Below are 19127 nucleotides of genomic sequence, written 5' to 3' on the forward strand. Positions count from 1 at the left end.
CGTCACATCTAGCAGGAGCAGCATTGTTGGCACAGCAGTCTCGACTTGCCATCTTCAACCTCGGGATAAAACAACAGAAGATGTAGTTAAAATGTAAAATCATTAGGAGTCACATCTGTTGTCATCTGTGCATTTTACAATTGTTGTGATAGATTGCAGGAATAAATCTGTGTCAGTCGTCATAGTGTAAACAGTTTAACATCAGATTTTCTCATGGGATCATGGGAAGATGCCATTCACGATACACTGAACGACAGAAGCAGCAGCAGTCAGAAATAATTAATGTTGTTACAGGACTTTGCAATTTGTAAATATCAATAATGATAATGATCCCGCTTTGTCAGTTAACTCTGGATTTTTGTTCAAATACGTTTTATAAATCCTCACAATTTATTTATTTATTTTTTATGCATTTCTCCCCTTTTCTCCATTTTAGAGCGTCCAATTGCCCAATTGCGTCACGCTTCCTCTCCACTAATGCCGATCCCTGCTCTGACCGAGGAGATTGAAGCTAACCCACGCCCCCTCCGACACGTGGGCAGCAGCCGTATGCATCTTATCACCCACACTTTGACGAGTGTTGTGCCACCTAGCGTTGTGTAGTATGTAGAGACACACCCTAAGAGCACTTCTTCCTCATCTCCGTGTAGGCGCCTCTAATCAGCCAGCAGAGGTCGTAATTGCACCAGTCTGACAGAGAGGGACCCCATCCGGCTTAGTCCCGCCCATCTGAACAACAGGCCAATCGTTGTTCATGTGGCCGCTCAGCCTCGGTCGGTAAGGCAGAGCTGAGATTCGATACCATGTATTCGAGATCGAGTATCCAGCTCTGGTTGCAGCGTGTGTTTTTACCGCTGCGCCACCTGAGCAACTAATCCTCACAATTTTGTCATTTTCAGTTACTTGGGATTTTTACTACAATCTTGGGATTTTTGTGGCAGGATCTTGGGAATTCTTACAATGGAGAGTGGCAACACTGGTCACCAAGTGTCATTTAGTTCAACTATGTTCAAATGAAAAAAAACACCATGATTTAAGCTAACAGTCTGTATTAAATTAACAGAACAAACACTAAACACCTCACATTGTCTCGACTTTAGAGTGGCAAACCGATTCCTGGCGCTTCTTCCTATTCACTCTCTCTTCTACAGTTTTATACAATATCTGGATGCAACTGTCAGGTAACTAGTGACCTGTATTAGTGAGATTTTGTTATGTGTCACACTGGTGGACTGAGCGCCTGCTATGCTCTACAGCATTGATTCTTTACCTTTGTTGCGAGCCCCATGCTATAATACTTTGGGTATAATATGTTCATTGTTCGGCAGCATGTTGGCATTGTGGCCTCACAGCAAGAATTACCTGGGTTTGATTTTTTTTAGTAATTTCTGTGTGGGTTTGCATGTTCTCCCTGTGTCAGCATGGGTTTTTTCCAGGTGATCCTATAGGCCCAAAGACATGCAGTCAGGCCAACTGGAGCTACTAAAATTGCCCTAAGTTTAAATGTGTGTATATCTGCATTGTGATTGACTGGTGACCTGTCCAGGGTGTTTCAGACCCACTGGAACCCTGACCAGAATAAAGCAGTGGTAAAACAGACATTGAGTAAATGTTAATTAAATGTTTCTGACATAAAGGTTAAGAATCTCTGCTGTGTAGTCTTGTTATTGTCTCCCAAACCTGTAAAACACTTATCCTGTTTAAATGTGGGGTCAGTGATTTTAAACAAACCAAATAATGTGGACCACCAGTGTCCAGTAAGCTGGCGCATGTAAATAAGGACACATCTAATTATGAACTGTACCTTCCTGTAGTAGCAAGACTGGGTGCATTTGTTTGGATTTTATTTTTTGTAAATACACCGATCAGCCATAACATTAAAACCACCTCCTTGTTTCTACACTCACTGTCCATTTTATCAGCTCCACTTACCATATAGAAGCACTTTGTAGTTCTACAATTACTGACTGTAGTCCATCTGTTTCTCTACATACCTTTTTTTAGCCTGCTTCCACCCTGTTCTTCAATGGTCAGGACCCCCACAGGACCACCACAGAGCAGGTATTATTTAGGTGGTGGATCATTCTCAGCACTGCAGTGACACTGACATGGTGGTGGTGTGTTAGTGTGTGTTGTGCTGGTATGAGTGGATCAGACACAGCAGCACTGCTGCAGTTTTTAAACACCTCACTGTCACTGCTGGACTGAGAATAGTCCACCAACCAAAAACATCCAGGCAACAGCGCCCCGTGGGCAGCGTCCTGTGACCACTGATGAAGGTCTAGAAGATGACCGACTCAAACAGCAGCAATAGATGAGCGATCGTCTCTGACTTTACATCTACAAGGTGGATCAACTAGGTAAGAGTGTCTAATAGAGTGGACAGTGAGTGGACACGGTATTTAAAAACCAGCAGCGCTGCTGTGTCTGATCCACTCATACCAGCACAACACACACTAACACACCACCACCATGTCAGTGTCACTGCAGTGCTGAGAATCATCCACCACCTAAATAATACCTGCTCTGTGGTGGTCCTGTGGGGGTCCTGACCATTGAAGAACAGGGTGAAAGCAGGCTAAAAAGGTATGCAGAGTAACAGATGGACTACAGTCAGTAATTGTAGAACTACAAAGTGCTTCTATATGCTAAGTGGAGCTGATAAAATGGACAGTGGGTGTAGAAACAAGGAGGTGGTTTTAATGTTATGGCTGATCAGTGTAAAATCACTGACTCTTACTGCTTGATGTTGTTTGCATGACCTGATAAGATCTTGTCTGGAGATCTTGTCAAGCTTTAGGCTTATTACTCGCTCTGTCTCTTTGATCGTAGTTGCTTTGTTTTTCTATGTTTTGGTGTCTCTGTTGTATTTTAGTCATTTTGCATTGTGGTGTCAACACAAATCATAACATTCTGTTTTACTGTTTACTTAAACAGAAACGGTTTCTAATGTAAACTCTTGCAGGTCTTGGTGGATCCCTAGCTGGCTGCCATCATGGTGCCCTACATCTCAGTGCAAACTACAAGAGCTAGAGGAGCGGATGCTTCAGCGTGAGTACTAATCAAACTTTTTAAGATTACTTTCCAGCAGGGTTAGGGTTATTTGATCTGTATAAACTGTAAGAGTGGCGCTGCAGCATTCGCACATCAAAACTGTAGGGCAGAGGTGGGCAATTAAATTTTCCAAGGGGCCACATGAGAAACTGGGACTATTGTGGCGGGCCGGACCACTAGAGTGAACTTAATTCTGCTCAATATTGATTGTATCTCTTGATAAAAGCAGTAAATTGTACAGTTTTGATAATCTGTTACTGTTAAAAGTTGATGTTATAATTAGGCAATGAAAATGAGAAGCAGGCAGAGTAAAAGCATCAACATTTTCACTATTTAATCAACTTCCACCAAAGCAATTGTAAACAAAATGTGCAGGTTTTAAAATTAACTTTACACAAAGTGCTATTGCTGTTTAGTTTGGAGTCTTATTATATTATTTATTTATTTATTTATATTATATATTATTATTATGGAGTCTTATATTATTTGCTGTTTTCAGTCCTGGGTGTGTTCAACTAGTAAAGCTTCAGATGTGACGCTCTGCATCGTTCATGTTCTTTTATTTCTCTGTGTTAGTACTGTAATAGTGATTTAAATTATTATTCTTCAACACAGAGATCTGTTCTCCATAAAGTAAACACGTCTTTACATCTGATATCAGTAAATAAATACTTATTTAAGATGTACACCAACACATTACGGAGAAGCTGGATACACTCACACGTAAATTGAAAAATAATAGTCCATTTAAAATAAAAACTAAGCCATAGTATTGCATTTAGGGTGGGCGGCACGGTGGCTTAGTGGGTAGCACTGTCGCCTCACAGCAAGAAGGTCCTGGGTTCGATCCCTAGGCAGTGCGGTCCGGGTCCTTTCTGTGCTGAGTTTGCATGTTCTCCCCGTGTCCGCGTGGGTTTCCTCCGGGTGCTCCGGTTTCCTCCCACAGTCCAAAAACATGCAGCCAGGCTAATTGGAAACACTGAATTGTCCTATAGGTACCTAGCCGCTAGATGCACAAACCACTGCACTGTAGTGCCGGTCCCAAGCCTGGATAAAATAGGGAGGGTGTAAAAACTGTGCCAAATCAATGTGGATCATGATCCGCCGAGAGCCGACCCCGCAAACGAACAGGACAAAGGCAGAGGAAGAAGAAGAAGAAGTATTGCATGTAGGGCTGGGCGATATGGTTAAAAAAACCTCTTATCTTCATATGCTTTTGAGAAGTGCCGATATACGATACGATATAATGTAAACTTAAAGTACAATGGCAGGCCACCGCCCGTATTTTAGCTTATATTGTTTATAAGTCTTTAAAACACAAAACATTGTAGTTCTGATAAATCCTGACTAATTACAGTGTTTATATTTTGTATTAATATTAACAACATTTATATTAAACAAACCAGCAGAATCTCACAATCACATTTATACTGTCTGTTTTACTTCAAATAAATGAGCATCGAAAAAATCCCGTAAGCGTTTAATAATTGATGATGCTTTGCTATCATTGCAAAATGAAAGCGCACGGTAAACAGCAGCACCGCGACCCAGATCAACCACACAGCAGCATAAAATCATAACCGCTGTGATGATGTAAGGTTAGCTTACACATCACCAAGTCTGGTGGTATGAACAATGAATAATTTACTGTTGTAAATAGTATAAATAAATAAGTACTTACTTAATTATTGATTCTAGTTATTAATTGTGTGTTATGAATGATTTGACCATATGTATGTGTTGTGTTGTATGTGTTTGAAAGGTTCCCTCTAATTTCTGCTGTGGTAGGATTTGCTGCCAGGTCCTAGAAGGGAGGGGCCTTTTTTTTTATAACAGGTGGAAGTGAGGGGGGAGAAAAGAAAGATGGCGGAAGGCCTTATGTCCTGACGAGTACCACCTTATGGTGAGACCGCTACGGTCAAAAGCTAATAACCTGAGTAACTGCCTTGCAGTTGGCTAAAAATGGGGGTACTAAGTCAACCAGCTGTGGTTTTTAACCTGAAAACACGTATGTAAATATTCTCTATGTGTGCGCAAATAAAGTAAAGGTGCTGGAACTTGGACTCTGGAACTTCTGTCCTCCTTGTGGGTCTCCCACTCTTGGCACAACCTACCATACTCCTTTTTACAACCGCAGCTTACCTTAGAGGCCATCTTGTATATTTCCAGAATATTTCCAGAAAATAAAAATCCATATTTAACTGTGTTTATTCACCTAACTAATAAAAACCGTCTTAGATCATTTAACTTCATTTATTCTCTCGGCTGTCGCGGTTGAAAGCTGAAACCGGTAACTCGTTCACTTATCTGTCAATTATACAAGAACCAATGAAGAGAGAGATTCCGCCCAAAATGTAAATTCGGAAGCTCTGATTGGTTTATACATCTGAATCTCTTGAACCGGAGTTGTTTTGCCCACAGTCAGTCAAACGAATGAATCTTTACCACAGATAAGAGCACAGTTTTCTGATTCGATTCCAATGAATAAGTCGTCCCAAAAGAGTCGTTTCATTGTTAGGTTTGGCGTGTTCGTTCACTGACAGAGTTTTTGTTCTCACATCATTCTCGGACTCACGCAGTGACCGACACTCCTCGGACTCACGCCGGTGCTTTTGCTTTAGGTGCTGAAATAAATCTGATGTGTTGCCACCATTTGTCGTCGGTATTTTTGCACGTTTCGCAGATTACAGTCGTTTGTTTGGAGTCTGACCTTCTGTACCCGAAAAACCTTCCACACTAGTGATGTAGCTCCCCTTGTAGGGACTAGTTCGTCCGCAGCGCTAACTCCGGTACGACTCTCTGCATCGGTCGCCATTTTTTCACTGTTACGCGCTTGAGAGCTAACCATATCGCGATATGGCAAAAATCATATCGAGTTTACAGCTATACCGGTATTATCGTGAACGATATTATATCGCCCACCCCTAATTGCATGTATGATGTACACTCATTTACGTCTGATTTCTAATTACCACTGACCTCATGTGGGCCGGTCAGGGACAGCCAAAGGGTCAGATGTGACCTGGGGGCCGTACGATGCCCGGGTGTGCTGTAGGGAAAGCCAGTGCTGTGCTTGAGCCAGCATGTACTCACAGCACTGATGTTACGAGTTCTGCACCTTTGCTGTGAGATGCATTCTCTCCTGAAATAGAATGCTTTAAATGAAAGAACTCTTAAGCATATTTAATTATTTATTTTATTAGAATTTTAACGTCATGTCATGACAGGACAGCTAGTTACTGGTTACACAAGATTCATCAGTTCAAGTTTAATATCAAACACAGTCCAGGACAATTTTGTACCTCCAATTCACCTCACTTGCACGTCTTTGGACTGTGGGAGGAAACCCACTCTCTTATGAATAATTATATAAATAATTGCATGTGAATCATGAACAGCGAAACTCTCAATAGGCTTAATTATACTGATCATAAACAGGGGATCTATATACACCGACCAGGCATAACATTCCGAGCACTGACAGGTGAAGTGAATAACACTGATTATCTCTTCATCACGGCACCTGTTAGTGGGGGGGATATATTAGGCAGCAAGTGACATTTTATCCTCAAAGTTGATGTTAGAAGCAGGAAAAATGGGCGAGCGTGAGGATCTGAGCGAGTTTGACGAGGGCCAGATTGTGATGGCTAGACGACTGGGTCAGAGCATCTCCAAAACTGCAGCTCTTGTGGGGTGTGTCCCGGTCTGCAGTGGTCAGTATCTATCAAAAGTGCTCCAAGGAAGGAACAGTGGTAAACCAGAGACAGGGTCATGGGCGGCCAAGGCTCAGTGATGCATGTGGGGAGCGAATGCTGGCACATGTGGTCTGATCCAACAGACGAGCTACTGTAGCTCAAACTGCTGAAGAAGTTCATGCTGGTTCTGATAGAAAGGTGTCAGAATACACAGGGCAGCAAAAGGGGGACCAACACAATATTAGGAAGGTGGTCATAATGTTATGCCTAATCAGTATACTGTATGTCTGTGTGTCTGGAGTCAAGAAATTAGGCAACAGGCAACCCGGTATTCACAAGTTTTGAGTGTAGAAGAACGTTAGTTGCAATAAAGCATTGTATTTACTTCAAATAAAAAGCCTTCCACTGTATTTATTTTATTTTTTGCTTTATTACATTTACTCATTTTTTTTTTTAGTTTTGTTCAATAGGATTAAGTTATTTATTAATTATGTTTAAGTTATTAATCATTTTTATGATTTTGTTTAACCAAGAGTTTCAGTAATTTAACTGATTATTATAGAACACATTGTGTTTTCTCTTCGTTCTCTTTATTATTTATTTAATATTTTTATTATTATTAGTTTTGTTCAATATTTTTAGAGAAGTATTAAGTTAATTTATTAATTATTTTTTAATAATTTATTAATTATTTTTAATAATTTATTAATTATTTTTAATAATTTATTAACCAAGTGTTTAAGTAATTTAACTGATTAGTATATAACATTTTATAGGACATTTTATTATTATTATTAATAATAATATTAATAATAATAAAATTAGTTTTGTTCAATATTTTGTGGGTAAAATTTAAGTTAATTTATTAATCATCTTTAATCATTTATTCATCATTTTTATGATTTTTAACCAAGAGTCTCAGTAATTTAACTGATTATTGTAGAACATATTTGTACTCTGTTCTCTTCATTCTCTTTGTTATTATTATTATTATTATTATTATTATTCGTTTTGTTCAGTATTTTCAGGGTAGAATTTAAGTTAATTTATTAATTTGTAAGAAATGATTAATTAAAAAAATAGTCTCAGTAATTTAACTGATTATTATAGAACACATTTTGACTCTGTTGTAGTAGTTTTGTTCAATATATTCAGGGTAGGAAACTTATTTATTTATCATTTTTAATAATGTATTCATCGTTTTTATGATTTTTACCCAAGAATCTAGATAATTTAACTGATTATTATAGAACATACTTATTTTCTGTTCTCTTCATTCTTTTTATTATTATTATTATTATTTTTATTAGTAGTAGTTTTGTTATTTTTTTCAGGGTAGGATTAACTTAGTTTATTAATTATTTTTATGATTTTTTTTTAACCAATAGTCTCAGTAATTTAACTGATTTTATTGAACACATTTTGACTCAGTTTTCTCTTCGTTCTCTTTATTATTTATTATTATTATTATACATTTTTTTCAATATATTCAGGGTAGGATTAAGTTATTTATTAATAATTTTTTAATAATTTATTAATAATTTTTATCTTTTTTTTTTTTACCCAGTTGCCTTAGTAATTTAATTGATTATTATAGAACACATTCTGACTCTGTTTTTTCTTCGTTCTCTTTATTATTATTATTAGTTTTGTTCAATATATTCAGGGTAGGATTAAGTTATTTATTAATAATTTTTTAATAATTTATTAATAATTTTTATCTTTTTTTTTTTACCCAGTTGCCTTAGTAATTTAATTGATTATTATAGAACACATTCTGACTCTGTTTTTTCTTCGTTCTCTTTATTATTATTATTAGTTTTGTTCAATATATTCAGGGTAGGATTAAGTTTTTTTTATTATTATAGAACACATTTTAGCTGTGTTTTTCATTCTCTCTATTATTATTATTATTATTTTATGATTTATTCATTTTTTCTTTTACTAGCCCTCAAAAGCAATTTCTCCAAGCAGTTTGTGCACATTTCCGGTGACAATAAGCTGTGGACGTTGGTGTTTAATGACAGTGCGGAGGGAAAGACGCCCCTGGTGCTGCTACACGGGTTCGGCGGTGGAGTGGGACTCTGGACTCTGAACATGGACGCGTTGTCCCAGCAGAGACCCGTGTACGCCTTCGACCTGCTGGGCTTCGGCCAGAGCAGCCGACCTCAGTTCAGCACCGATGCCGGAGAGGCCGAGACACAGTTTGTGGAGTCGATAGAGTCGTGGAGGGAGAAACTCGGCCTGGAGAGCATGATCATACTGGGCCACAACTTTGGAGGATACTTAGCGACGGCGTATTCACTCAAGTACCCCCCCAGGTTATCCATTATGTTTCATCTGCATTAAAGCCATAAGCACATATTAATACAATATTATGGTATTTGAATAAACGGAACCAGTCCCAGTACTGGACTGTTAATCAGAAGCCTGAGGGTTTGTGCCCCACCACTGTCAAGCTGGAGCTGTTGGGCTCTTGAGCAAGACCTTAACCCTTAGTTTAGTATTCAAATTGTATTTTGTCTACAAATTCAAATGCCTTAATGGTAATTAAAATCTGTATAGTATATTAAATCCAAATAGACATTTCCTAAACGTTAGTGTTTTTAAGCTATTTTCCCCAATATTCCTCCCAGTCTAGTTATTAACAATCCTCCTCTACTGCTGCTAATGCTCCACTCACTGTCCACTCTATTAGACACTCCTACCTAGTCGGTCCACCTTGTAGATGTAAAGTCAGAGACGATCGCTCATCTATTGCTGCTGTTTGAGTCGGTCGTCTTCTAGACCTTCATCAGTGGTCACAGGACGCTGCCCACGGGGCGCTGTTGGCTGGATATTTTTGGTTGGTGGACTATTCTCAGTCCAGCAGTGACAGTGAGGTGTTTAAAAACTCCAGCAGCGCTGCTGTGTCTGATCCACTCATACCAGCACAACACACACTAACACACCACCACCATGTCAGTGTCACTGCAGTACTGAGAATCATCCACCACCTAAATAATACCTGCTCTGTGGGGGTCCTGTGGAGGTCCTGACCATTGAAGAACAGGGTGAAAGGGGGCTAACAAAGCATGTAGAGAAACAGATGGACTACAGTCAGTAATTGTAGAACTACAAAGTGCTTCTATATGGTAAGTGGAGCTGATAAAATGGACAGTGAGTGTAGAAACAAGGAGGTGGTTTTAATGTTATGGCTGATCGGTACATATATATAATACCTTTATAATAAGACTACTCTTGTTTTTCACTTCCAGTGCTTAATAATTTGAGTAAATTTGAGTTTTGTTCTGTTTATTTTACTCTGTTCAGAGTGAAACACCTCATCCTGGTGGAGCCGTGGGGTTTTCCAGAGCGCCCAGAACCGAGTGAACAGGACCGACCCGTTCCTGTGTGGATTAAAGCGCTGGGCGCAGCCCTCAGCCCCTTCAACCCTCTGGCTGGCCTTCGACTGGCAGGACCACTGGGTATGACACAGGCCTCCCGGTCCTAATTTTTACCTCATTCCTTCCTCCTTGGTGGTCTTTTGGAGGTTCATCATTGCAGACACGGTTTAGGGAGAGTGGTAGCCTAGTGCAGGGTTTTCCAAACTCGGGTCGCAAGCCAGAAAAGGGGTAATAATAACTAAATAAACAAATTTTAAAAGGCACAAACACGAAAAGAACTTGTACACAAACACTCTCTTGTGGAGGCTTTATGTCAGGTGGAAAGTAACGAGTTACATTTACTCGCGTTACTGTAATTGAGTCGTTTTTTTTGTGTACTTGTACTGTTTAAAGTAGATTTTACAACCTGTAATTTTACTTTTACTTAGGTATGTTTTGTATTAAGAATTGTAATTCGCTACATTTTAAATAACATCCGTTAGTGAGTAAAAAAAAAAGAAAAGAAAAAAAAATCGCGTCTGGGAAACTGCTGCAGTGGACGCTGGGATGGAGAATAAACTGGCGCTACAATCTCAAAAAGATGGCAACAGACAAGTCAGACACCTGTGCGGGTCCATTTGAATGCGAAGTTGAACTCGAGGCAAATGAAGCGAACCCCTGGCCATATCTGAGGGACCACTTTGGCTTCAAGCGCAGTAAAGGCAACAGCTTTATAATGCAGTGTAAGCTGTGAGACTGAACTAGCAGCTAATAAAAACTCGACATCAAACCTGTGCAAACATGTAGGGTTAAGTTAAATAACATTTGTACCGTTGCAGTCGTAGTTAAAATTGGTAGTATTCGTGGTTTAGTTGCTCAAATTTGCCATCGATGCCTGCCATTGCTAGGACATTGCTAGTGTCCTAAGCTGAAGTTAGTTAGCTATAAAATAAGTCCAACAAGCTATAAAATAATGCTAACGTTAAACAGCGATTTATCGAGGATAAACAGAAATAATGCTGTTTTGAATTGATAACAGCAGTTGCAGTCCGTTAGGTCTGTAGAGTGGCTAAATCCATACATTAACTGCTAATATTCACTGCATGGCTGGTGAGCTGTGTGTGGTCTGCTATATCATTGATCTATGAACATCTGTCCCATTAAAATTGCCACATATTTGAATGGAAATGAAGTCATCCCTATTTTCAGTTGTTATTATTTCAGTTATTATATTTTAATTAAAAACAACTATTGTGAGATTTAAATCCACTTGTCCTGTTTGCATTACACAGGAGAGACACCCATCCTTCTGTTAAAAAAGTAACGTTTACTCTGAGTACATTTTTAATGAGTTACTTTTTACTTGAGTAGATTTTTAGACTAGTAATTTTACTCGTACTTAAGTAGAAAATCATTAAAGTAATAGTACTTTTACTTGAGTACAATATTTTAGCACTCTTTTCACCTCTAGTTGTTTGTGTTGCCTGGGTCGTGGTAAAAATCACGGACAAAATGTGGCTCGCTTGAAAAAAAAAAAAATTGACCTAGTAGGTGGATCTGTGGGCGGTCAACTAAGGTTGTGGGTCCGAATCCCGGCTCTACCATGCAGCCACTGTTGGACCCTTGAGCAAGGCAATTGCTGTTTCTGTGCTTTATTGACAGATAAAGACACTTTAACTCAAGGTATGATTTTTTGATGATGGGAAGCATGATGTGCATTGTTTACAATTTTTTGTCGATATTTAGGTCCCGTTCTAGTACAGATGCTAAGACCGGACTTCAAACAGAAATTCGCTAGCGTGTTCAACGACAACACGGTCGCAGAGTACATCTACCACCTCAACGTCCAGAGCCCAAGGTACACGCCTTCATCTGAATGCCTATTCGTCCCAGTTTGTGTCCTGTACACATAATACTCTCCTGATTATCTAAACAATCCTGTTTTGTGGAGGCAGAAATCTAGGCCACATTAATGATACCGTAACCTAAACCACGGTCCTCATAAATCCCTAATAAGTGTCTTTTTTTTATATTCGTAGCGGTGAAACAGCCTTCAAAAACATGACCGTACCGTACGGCTGGGCCAAACAGCCCATGCTGCGGCGCGTCGGCCTGATTCACGGCGACACCCCCATTACGGTGATCTATGGCTCGCGCTCCAGCATAGACGGCAACTCCGGCAATTCAATCAAAGAAATGAGGCCAAACTCCCACGTGGAAATCATAGTGAGTCCTGCATTCTGCTTTTACTCTACACTGCTCACGCTGGCTTTTAATCAGATGAGCTCTGTCCGAGCCAGTGACCTGAAATATGGCTCTGTGTATTACGCTGTGTTTTATTTTGCAGACGTTTCCATACACCGAGAGTTGAGTAGTAGGATTTGATTTAGTACTAGGTCATAATTTGGAAGGTTTTAAGATTTAACATTTAGGCTTTCAGTAGTACAGGGTTTTTTTGTATTTTCGCCTCTACTGCTTCAGACCTCCACGCCCGATTTTTTTGGGATCGTCCTTTTTAACATTTTTGTGTTTTGCTCAGCTCTCGGTTTGAGCGGGTGCGATAAAACATCATCAAAGTGTGAATCTGAGCTGAATCTGCATTAGTGTGGAACAACCATCAGATCCAGGGTTACAGCTCCACATGTATCTGTGTTTATCTGGATTCTCCTCCCTGTTTCACTTTTAAACTTGTGTTACAGCTCGAGCTTCTGAGAAATTGTAAGAATCAGAATCAGCTTCTCCCAGAGTATAAAACGCTTATCATTAAAAAATAAAGCTTAACGTGAATTAATGTATTAAAACAGAGGTCCCTAACCAGTGGGCCGCGGACTGGTCCGCGGCCGTGGGCTATTTATTACCGGGCCGCACAGAAAGAATGAATAATTAGAGATCGCTAGAGAGCCACTCAGGTGGCACAGCGGTAGAATACGCTAGCACACCAGAGCTGGGTTTTTGAATACATCAGGCTGAGCGGCTGCATGAACAACGATTGTCTATTGTTCATAGGGTTAGGGGGAAGTCAGATCATGGGTCCTTATAACTGGTGGAATTACGACCACTGCTGGTTGATTGATGGTGCCTGCACAGGCCTGAGGAATAATGCTGATCAGGGTGTGGCTCTCCGTGCACAGTTCTTGGTATATATAAACTCGACTCGCGCGGGTGAAAAATGGAGTCTGTACTGAGCGTGTGTCGGAGGGGGCATGTGTCAGTTGAGAAGCGTCCTCAGTCAGAGGTGGAGGGTTGAATCAGTGGAGGATGCAGTCAGGGTAATTGGACACGACTAGATTGGGGAGAAAATTGGCAGTTTTCACTGCTTCAATTTCGGGTGTTATTGTCTTATTGTCACCCCTAGGTGGGAGCAGCGTCTTGTTGCAGCGAAAAAAGCTCATTTTACATCGTTTGTGAGCAATATTATTAAAATCTCCCACCCCCGCCAGTCCGTGAAATTATATCTTATATAAAACCGGTGCAAAAAAGGTTAGAAAACGCTGTATTAAAAGGAGACAGGAGCACTAAACTTTTCTTCATTATTACTGCTCATAAGTTCCTCCACTAATCAAATTCCTCACTCGTTGTTTTAGTACAATAAGTCACATTAAGATTTGTTCGTACGGCCTGAGTCACTTTTACCACGTCATATCAAACAGTTCATCTCATTGGAGGAGCTTTAAAAAGGTCAGCGACAAACTGGATCAAAGTTCAATCAGGAGGTTTTAGCGCCGCAACAAGCGTCCCTGTTTTCTATTGGCTTGTGATGCATACTATTGCTGCTTCCCACATTTTATCAGGCGGTCGAGCGGCACGGGGTAGCACTGTCCCCTCGCAGCAAGAAGGTCCTGGGTTCGATGCCCAGGTGGGGCGGTCCGGGTCCTTCCTGTGTGGAGTTTGCATGTTCTCTCCGTGTCTGTGTGGGTTTCCTCCGGGTGCTCCGGTTTCCTCCCACAGTCCAAAGACGTGCAAGTGAGGTGAACTGGAGATACTAAATTGTCCATGACTGTGTTTGATATAAACTTGTGAACTGATGAACCTTGTGTGATGAGTAACTACCATTCCTGTCATGAATGTAACCAAAGTGTAAAACATGACGTTACAATCCTAATAAACAAACAAACTAACTTATCAGGCGGTCAGTCAGTCAGCTTCCTGAGGGTCCTTGTGGAGAAAGTACTTGGGCATCAGTGCAGCAGTTAATGATAGTGAATTGTGCTACATCTACTAATTAAAGCTAACGCTATTCTTGAGGAAAGGCCATTAAGAGGGGTGGTGAGAGAAAGGGCGAAGGATGAGACTGTGTACCGAGTCTGACAGGCCAGTCAAAAGGAAAATGAAACGTTCATCTTACTTCAATAATGACACCGCATGACTAAAGTCGACCCCGGCGATCCACTTTCTGTTACCTGTTCCAAATTCTCAGTTAAAATTTTGATTAAACACTAGGGCAAAACCGCAAAAGTGGTCCGTCGATCATCAGTTTGACAATGTCCAGGTTTTTTGTCAGACATAGGTGGCTAAAAACATGATTTTGCTGCACAAAACAAGATCAATCAATTTTTTTCATTTTTTCTTGTTGAAATTTGGGTCTTGAGTTAATAAGAGCCTAACAACAATTAATATTTTTCCTCCTTTTTCTCCCAATTCAGTCATTTTCAAATCCCGATTGTGAATCAAGAAGAGCCAGATCACCACACACCCCCTCAGACACGTATCCAATCTGCGACCTCTTCTTATCACCTGCCAGTGTTGGTTTCCCACACAGATCCGTATAATGTACAGGGCAGGTGTAGCCTAGTGGTTAAGGTACTGGACTAGTAATCCAAAGGTCGCTGGTTCAAGCCTCACCACTGCCAGGTTGCCACTGTTGGGCCCTTGAGCAAGGCCCTTAACCCTCAATTGCTTAGACAGTGTACTGTCACAGTATTGTAAGTCGCTTTGGATAAAAAGCGCCTGCAAAATGCCGAAAATGTAAACGTATATGTACAGAGAGCAACGTTAAGCTCCTTGTGACCCCCCTAAACAGCCACCCCCGACCCCCCGACCCGAGTTCAGGAGCCCAGACCATTCCTGGATATCACATATTAGTCAAGCACGGCCAATTGTGAATTCAAACTATGTGCACCTCTACACTTTCTTTGCAGCCTGCCGATAAATCCACCAAGGAAAACTTAACCAGCTACATGTTCTGTTTAACATAAAATTATTGATTGATAAATGATAATTCCATAGTTTTCATTTAAAAAAAAGTTTGTTCCTCTCCCTGTGCAAGACCAGCCTGATTCCCTGCGGGTCCACAGAAGAACGGGCTAATGAGAAGGAATCGGGGGATTGCACACGCATCGGAGGGAGAAATTGGAAGAAAAGTGGAGAATATGCATCAATATAATAGCAAAACAGGAGAAGCAAATGTAACCACCTCTTCTAACTAATAAATTCAGTGACTTTAGCCACACCCAGTACTAAAACATGCATAGAATGAGGCCAGCATCACCGTCTCTCACTGTGGATCTTACTAATGCTGTTAGGACCGAACAGAACTGAATAAAATATATCGATTAGCGTTTCTATAAAAGCAAAGGAGGAACCGGTTCTATAATGATGCTCATGGTTACAGGGATGAGTTTGTATGTATGTTTGATGTCCGGCTCATGTCTTCTTTTGCACGTTTTTCTCTTTTTAAGATCATACGAGGGGCGGGGCACTATGTGTACGCTGACCAGCCAGACGACTTCAACCACAAGGTTCTCCGGGTGTGTGAATCAGTCAGCTAAAAGCTGCAGAGAGGGGATGATGGGGCCATTTTTAATTCCTTTTTTTTCCAGTCCACTCTTAGTGGAAAAAAAGAGTTTCATTAAGTCTAACTACAGCTGTATCCTGGTCAGGGTTGCAGTGGGTCTAATTCAAAAGACTTAACATTTGTGGTATTTAGCAGCCGCTTTTATCCAGAGCGCCCTACAGTACTGTGACCGTATACAATCTGAGCTCAGGGGCCCAACAGCAGCAACATGGCAGAGGTGAGGCTTGAAGCAGCGACCTTCCCATTACTAGTCCAGTACCTTAACCACTAGGCTACAACTGCACTATTTATTGTCTTTTTAACCACAGCTTTGTCCTGGTCAGGGTCGCAGTAGGTCTGATTCACTCGCCAGTCCATCACAGGGCAAACACACACACACACACACACACACACACTTACAATTTCTAGTACCTCTAATTAATCTGACTGCACGTCTTTGTACTGTGAGAGGAAACCGGAGCACCTGGAGGAAACCCACACAGACACGGGGAGAACATGTAAACTCACAGAAACACACAGAAAGGACAGTGCTTAAATCACATATATCTGACCCCCATAGGACCCCACTGACCAAATATTATTTGGGCAATAGGGTCCTAGTGGAGTCACTTTCAACTGATGAACGGTGTACAGAGCAACTAATAACACGTCAGTTATTGTATACCCACAAAGTGCACCTATATGGTGTAGATTATAAAAGGATTCATAAACGTTCCCTGAGTACTGGATGAGATTTTACCTGACAAAGTGCTCGTGAGCGTTTATTTAATAGCGGTTAGCAGTGGGTGTGGCTGAAACACCCGTTTGTAGGGTGTCCAAATACCTTTAGCCATATATTGCCATTAATCTATCATTTAAGCTGTTTTATAAATCCCATTCTGAAGCTACTTTAACAGTTTTTTTTGTCATTGACCCATATTAAGTGTTAACATAATAATAAATACATATTAAACATAATGATGCCAGTCTTATTTAGTTTTAGTTTTTAAACCACTGAGATGCTACAATCCTGTGAATTGATGCTACAGACCTGTTGGAACCATCACTGCTGTTTAACCCTTTAATGGTCTGCTCAACCATTTGAGTCTAAATACTTGGGTAAAAATAAGCTGTATTTAAATAATCCTGTTTGGCTCGTTTCTACTGCTTGGTTGACGTGTGTTGAACTCGAAAATATTGGTAGACGCCGCTCAGGTGGCGCAGCGGTAAAAACACGAGCTGAAACCAGAGCTGGGATCGTGTGTACATCGTATCGAGTCTCAGCTCTGCCTACTGGCAGGGTTGAGAAGCCACATGAACAACGATTGGCCTGTTGTTCATATTGGGGTGGGATATTAGGCCGGATAGGGTCTCCTCGTAACTGATGCAACTACGATCTCTGCTGGCTGATTGATGGCGCCTGTACAGAGATGAGGAAAGAGTGCTGATCAGGGTGTGTCTCTCCGTACACAGTGCTGATCCGCATTGCACTCGTCAAGTGTAGGTGACAAAATGCATATGGCTGCTGCCCACATGTCGGGAGGGGGGGGGGGGGGCGTGGGTTATACCATATAGAAGCACTTTGTAGTTCTACAATTACTGACTGTAGTCCATCTGTTTCTCTGCATGCTTTGTTACCCCCCTTTCATGCTGTTCTTCAATGGTCAGGACCCCCACAGGACCACTACAGAGCAGGAATTATTTAGGTGGTGGATGATTCTCGGCACTGCAGTGACACTGACATGGTGGTGGTGTGTTAGTGTGTGTTGTGCCGGTATGAGTGGATCAGACACAGCAGCGCTGCTGGAGTTTTTAAACACCTCACTGTCACTGCTGGACTGAGAATAGTCCACCAACCAAAAATATCCAGCCAACAGCGCCCCGTGGGCAGCATCCTGTGACCACTGATGAAGGTCTAGACGATGACCGACTCAAACAGCAGCAATAGATGAGCGATCGTCTCTGACTTTACATCTACAAGGTGGATAAACTAGGTAGGAGTGTCTAATAGAGTGGACAGTGAGTGGACACGGTATTTAAAAACTCCAGCAGCGCTGCTGTATCTGATCCACTCATACCTCGAGTGACAGAACTTCTCCCACTGTTAATAATCTTTTTTGTAGGAGCAGTTTGCACTTTATGCTTGAATGTTTGTGCAATTTAAGTTTTTCACATAAACCGAGTGCTGGAATAACAAGGTTTTTTTTTTTGGTTTTTTTTTATTTGTAATTTATATTTGCTGTTATGATCTGTGTTTATGTGCTCAGTCTGTGTCAGTGAGAGTGTTATTACTGTAAATTCCTAATAAATTCTTATATTTAACATTATAATACGGTTTGTGTCTGAACTGTTATGTAATCAGCTAATGAACAGTTTCCCTCAGGATTAAGGTCTGTCTGTCTGTCTGTCTGTCTGTCTGTCTGTCTCTATATATCTATCTTTCTGCCTGTCTATCTGTCTTTCTGTCTCTATCTTTGTCTATCTATCTGTCTATCTCTGTCTGTCTACCTATCTCTATCTGTCTGTCTCTCTATTCGTCTGTCTATCTGTCTTTCTGTATATGTATGTGTCTGTCTGTCTATCTAAAATCTATCATTTGTGGTGTATCTATCTGTCTATCTATCTAGCAAACAGATTTCACAGCTCCAATGTTTTTATAAGTATAAATATCTGAATATACACATGAGGCATGTATCATTGCCTCGCAGCAAGATGGTCCTAGGTTTAATTCCCAGGTGGAGCGGTCCGGGTCCTTTCTGTGTGGAGTTTGCATGTTCTCCCCGTGTGGGTTTCTTCTGGAAGATCCGGTTTTCCTTTCAGTCAGGTAAACTGGAGATACAGAATTGTCCATGACTGTGTTTCATTTTGAACTTGAAGTGATGAATCTTGTGTAATGAGTAACTACCGTTCCTGGCATGAATGTAACCAAAGTGTAAAACATGACATTAAAATCCTAATTAAATATATGGGTCATTCTATAATTTGGGGTACATTCCATGTCCAATGATAATAATTATATTTATTCTAACTATTTTCTTTAAAAATGTCATATTTTACCTATTAATGGAAAACATGTTGTAATATCACAAAAACATTATGTGCATCCTATGCTTCATTTAACTTGAAATTTGTCATGATGTTCCTAAATGAACAGTTTTTGCTGTGTCTGTTTTTTAAGTTGAGGGTGCCTTGGTTTTAAAATAATGAATAAAATCATTAAGGGCAACAACATCTATTTTT

General features: G+C 40.5%; 1 protein-coding gene across 1 annotated transcript; it reads left to right on the forward strand.

The window, feature by feature from the left end:
• The first annotated feature begins 1168 nt into the window (after positions 1-1168).
• On the forward strand, positions 1169-18849 carry abhd5a (abhydrolase domain containing 5a). Its single transcript, XM_062992325.1, has 7 exons — positions 1169-1181; positions 2938-3051; positions 8698-9070; positions 10062-10216; positions 11861-11972; positions 12154-12340; positions 15793-18849. Exons 1-7 carry the CDS (start codon positions 1169-1171, stop codon positions 15880-15882), a joined length of 1044 nt encoding a protein of 347 aa, XP_062848395.1. The 3' UTR covers positions 15883-18849.
• The last annotated feature ends 278 nt before the right edge of the window (positions 18850-19127 follow it).

Source organism: Trichomycterus rosablanca, chromosome 3 (genome assembly GCF_030014385.1).
Source record: "Trichomycterus rosablanca isolate fTriRos1 chromosome 3, fTriRos1.hap1, whole genome shotgun sequence".
Lineage (NCBI taxonomy): Eukaryota > Metazoa > Chordata > Actinopteri > Siluriformes > Trichomycteridae > Trichomycterus > Trichomycterus rosablanca.

What these genes read in the sequence shown, in the direction of transcription:
- abhd5a (XM_062992325.1), top strand. An exon ending in TCACTCAAGTACCCCCCCAG is followed by an intron (nt 9,071 to 10,061) that starts GTTATCCATTAT and finishes TACTCTGTTCAG; the next exon opens with AGTGAAACACCTCATCCTGG. An exon ending in TCGACTGGCAGGACCACTGG is followed by an intron (nt 10,217 to 11,860) that starts GTATGACACAGG and finishes GTCGATATTTAG; the next exon opens with GTCCCGTTCTAGTACAGATG.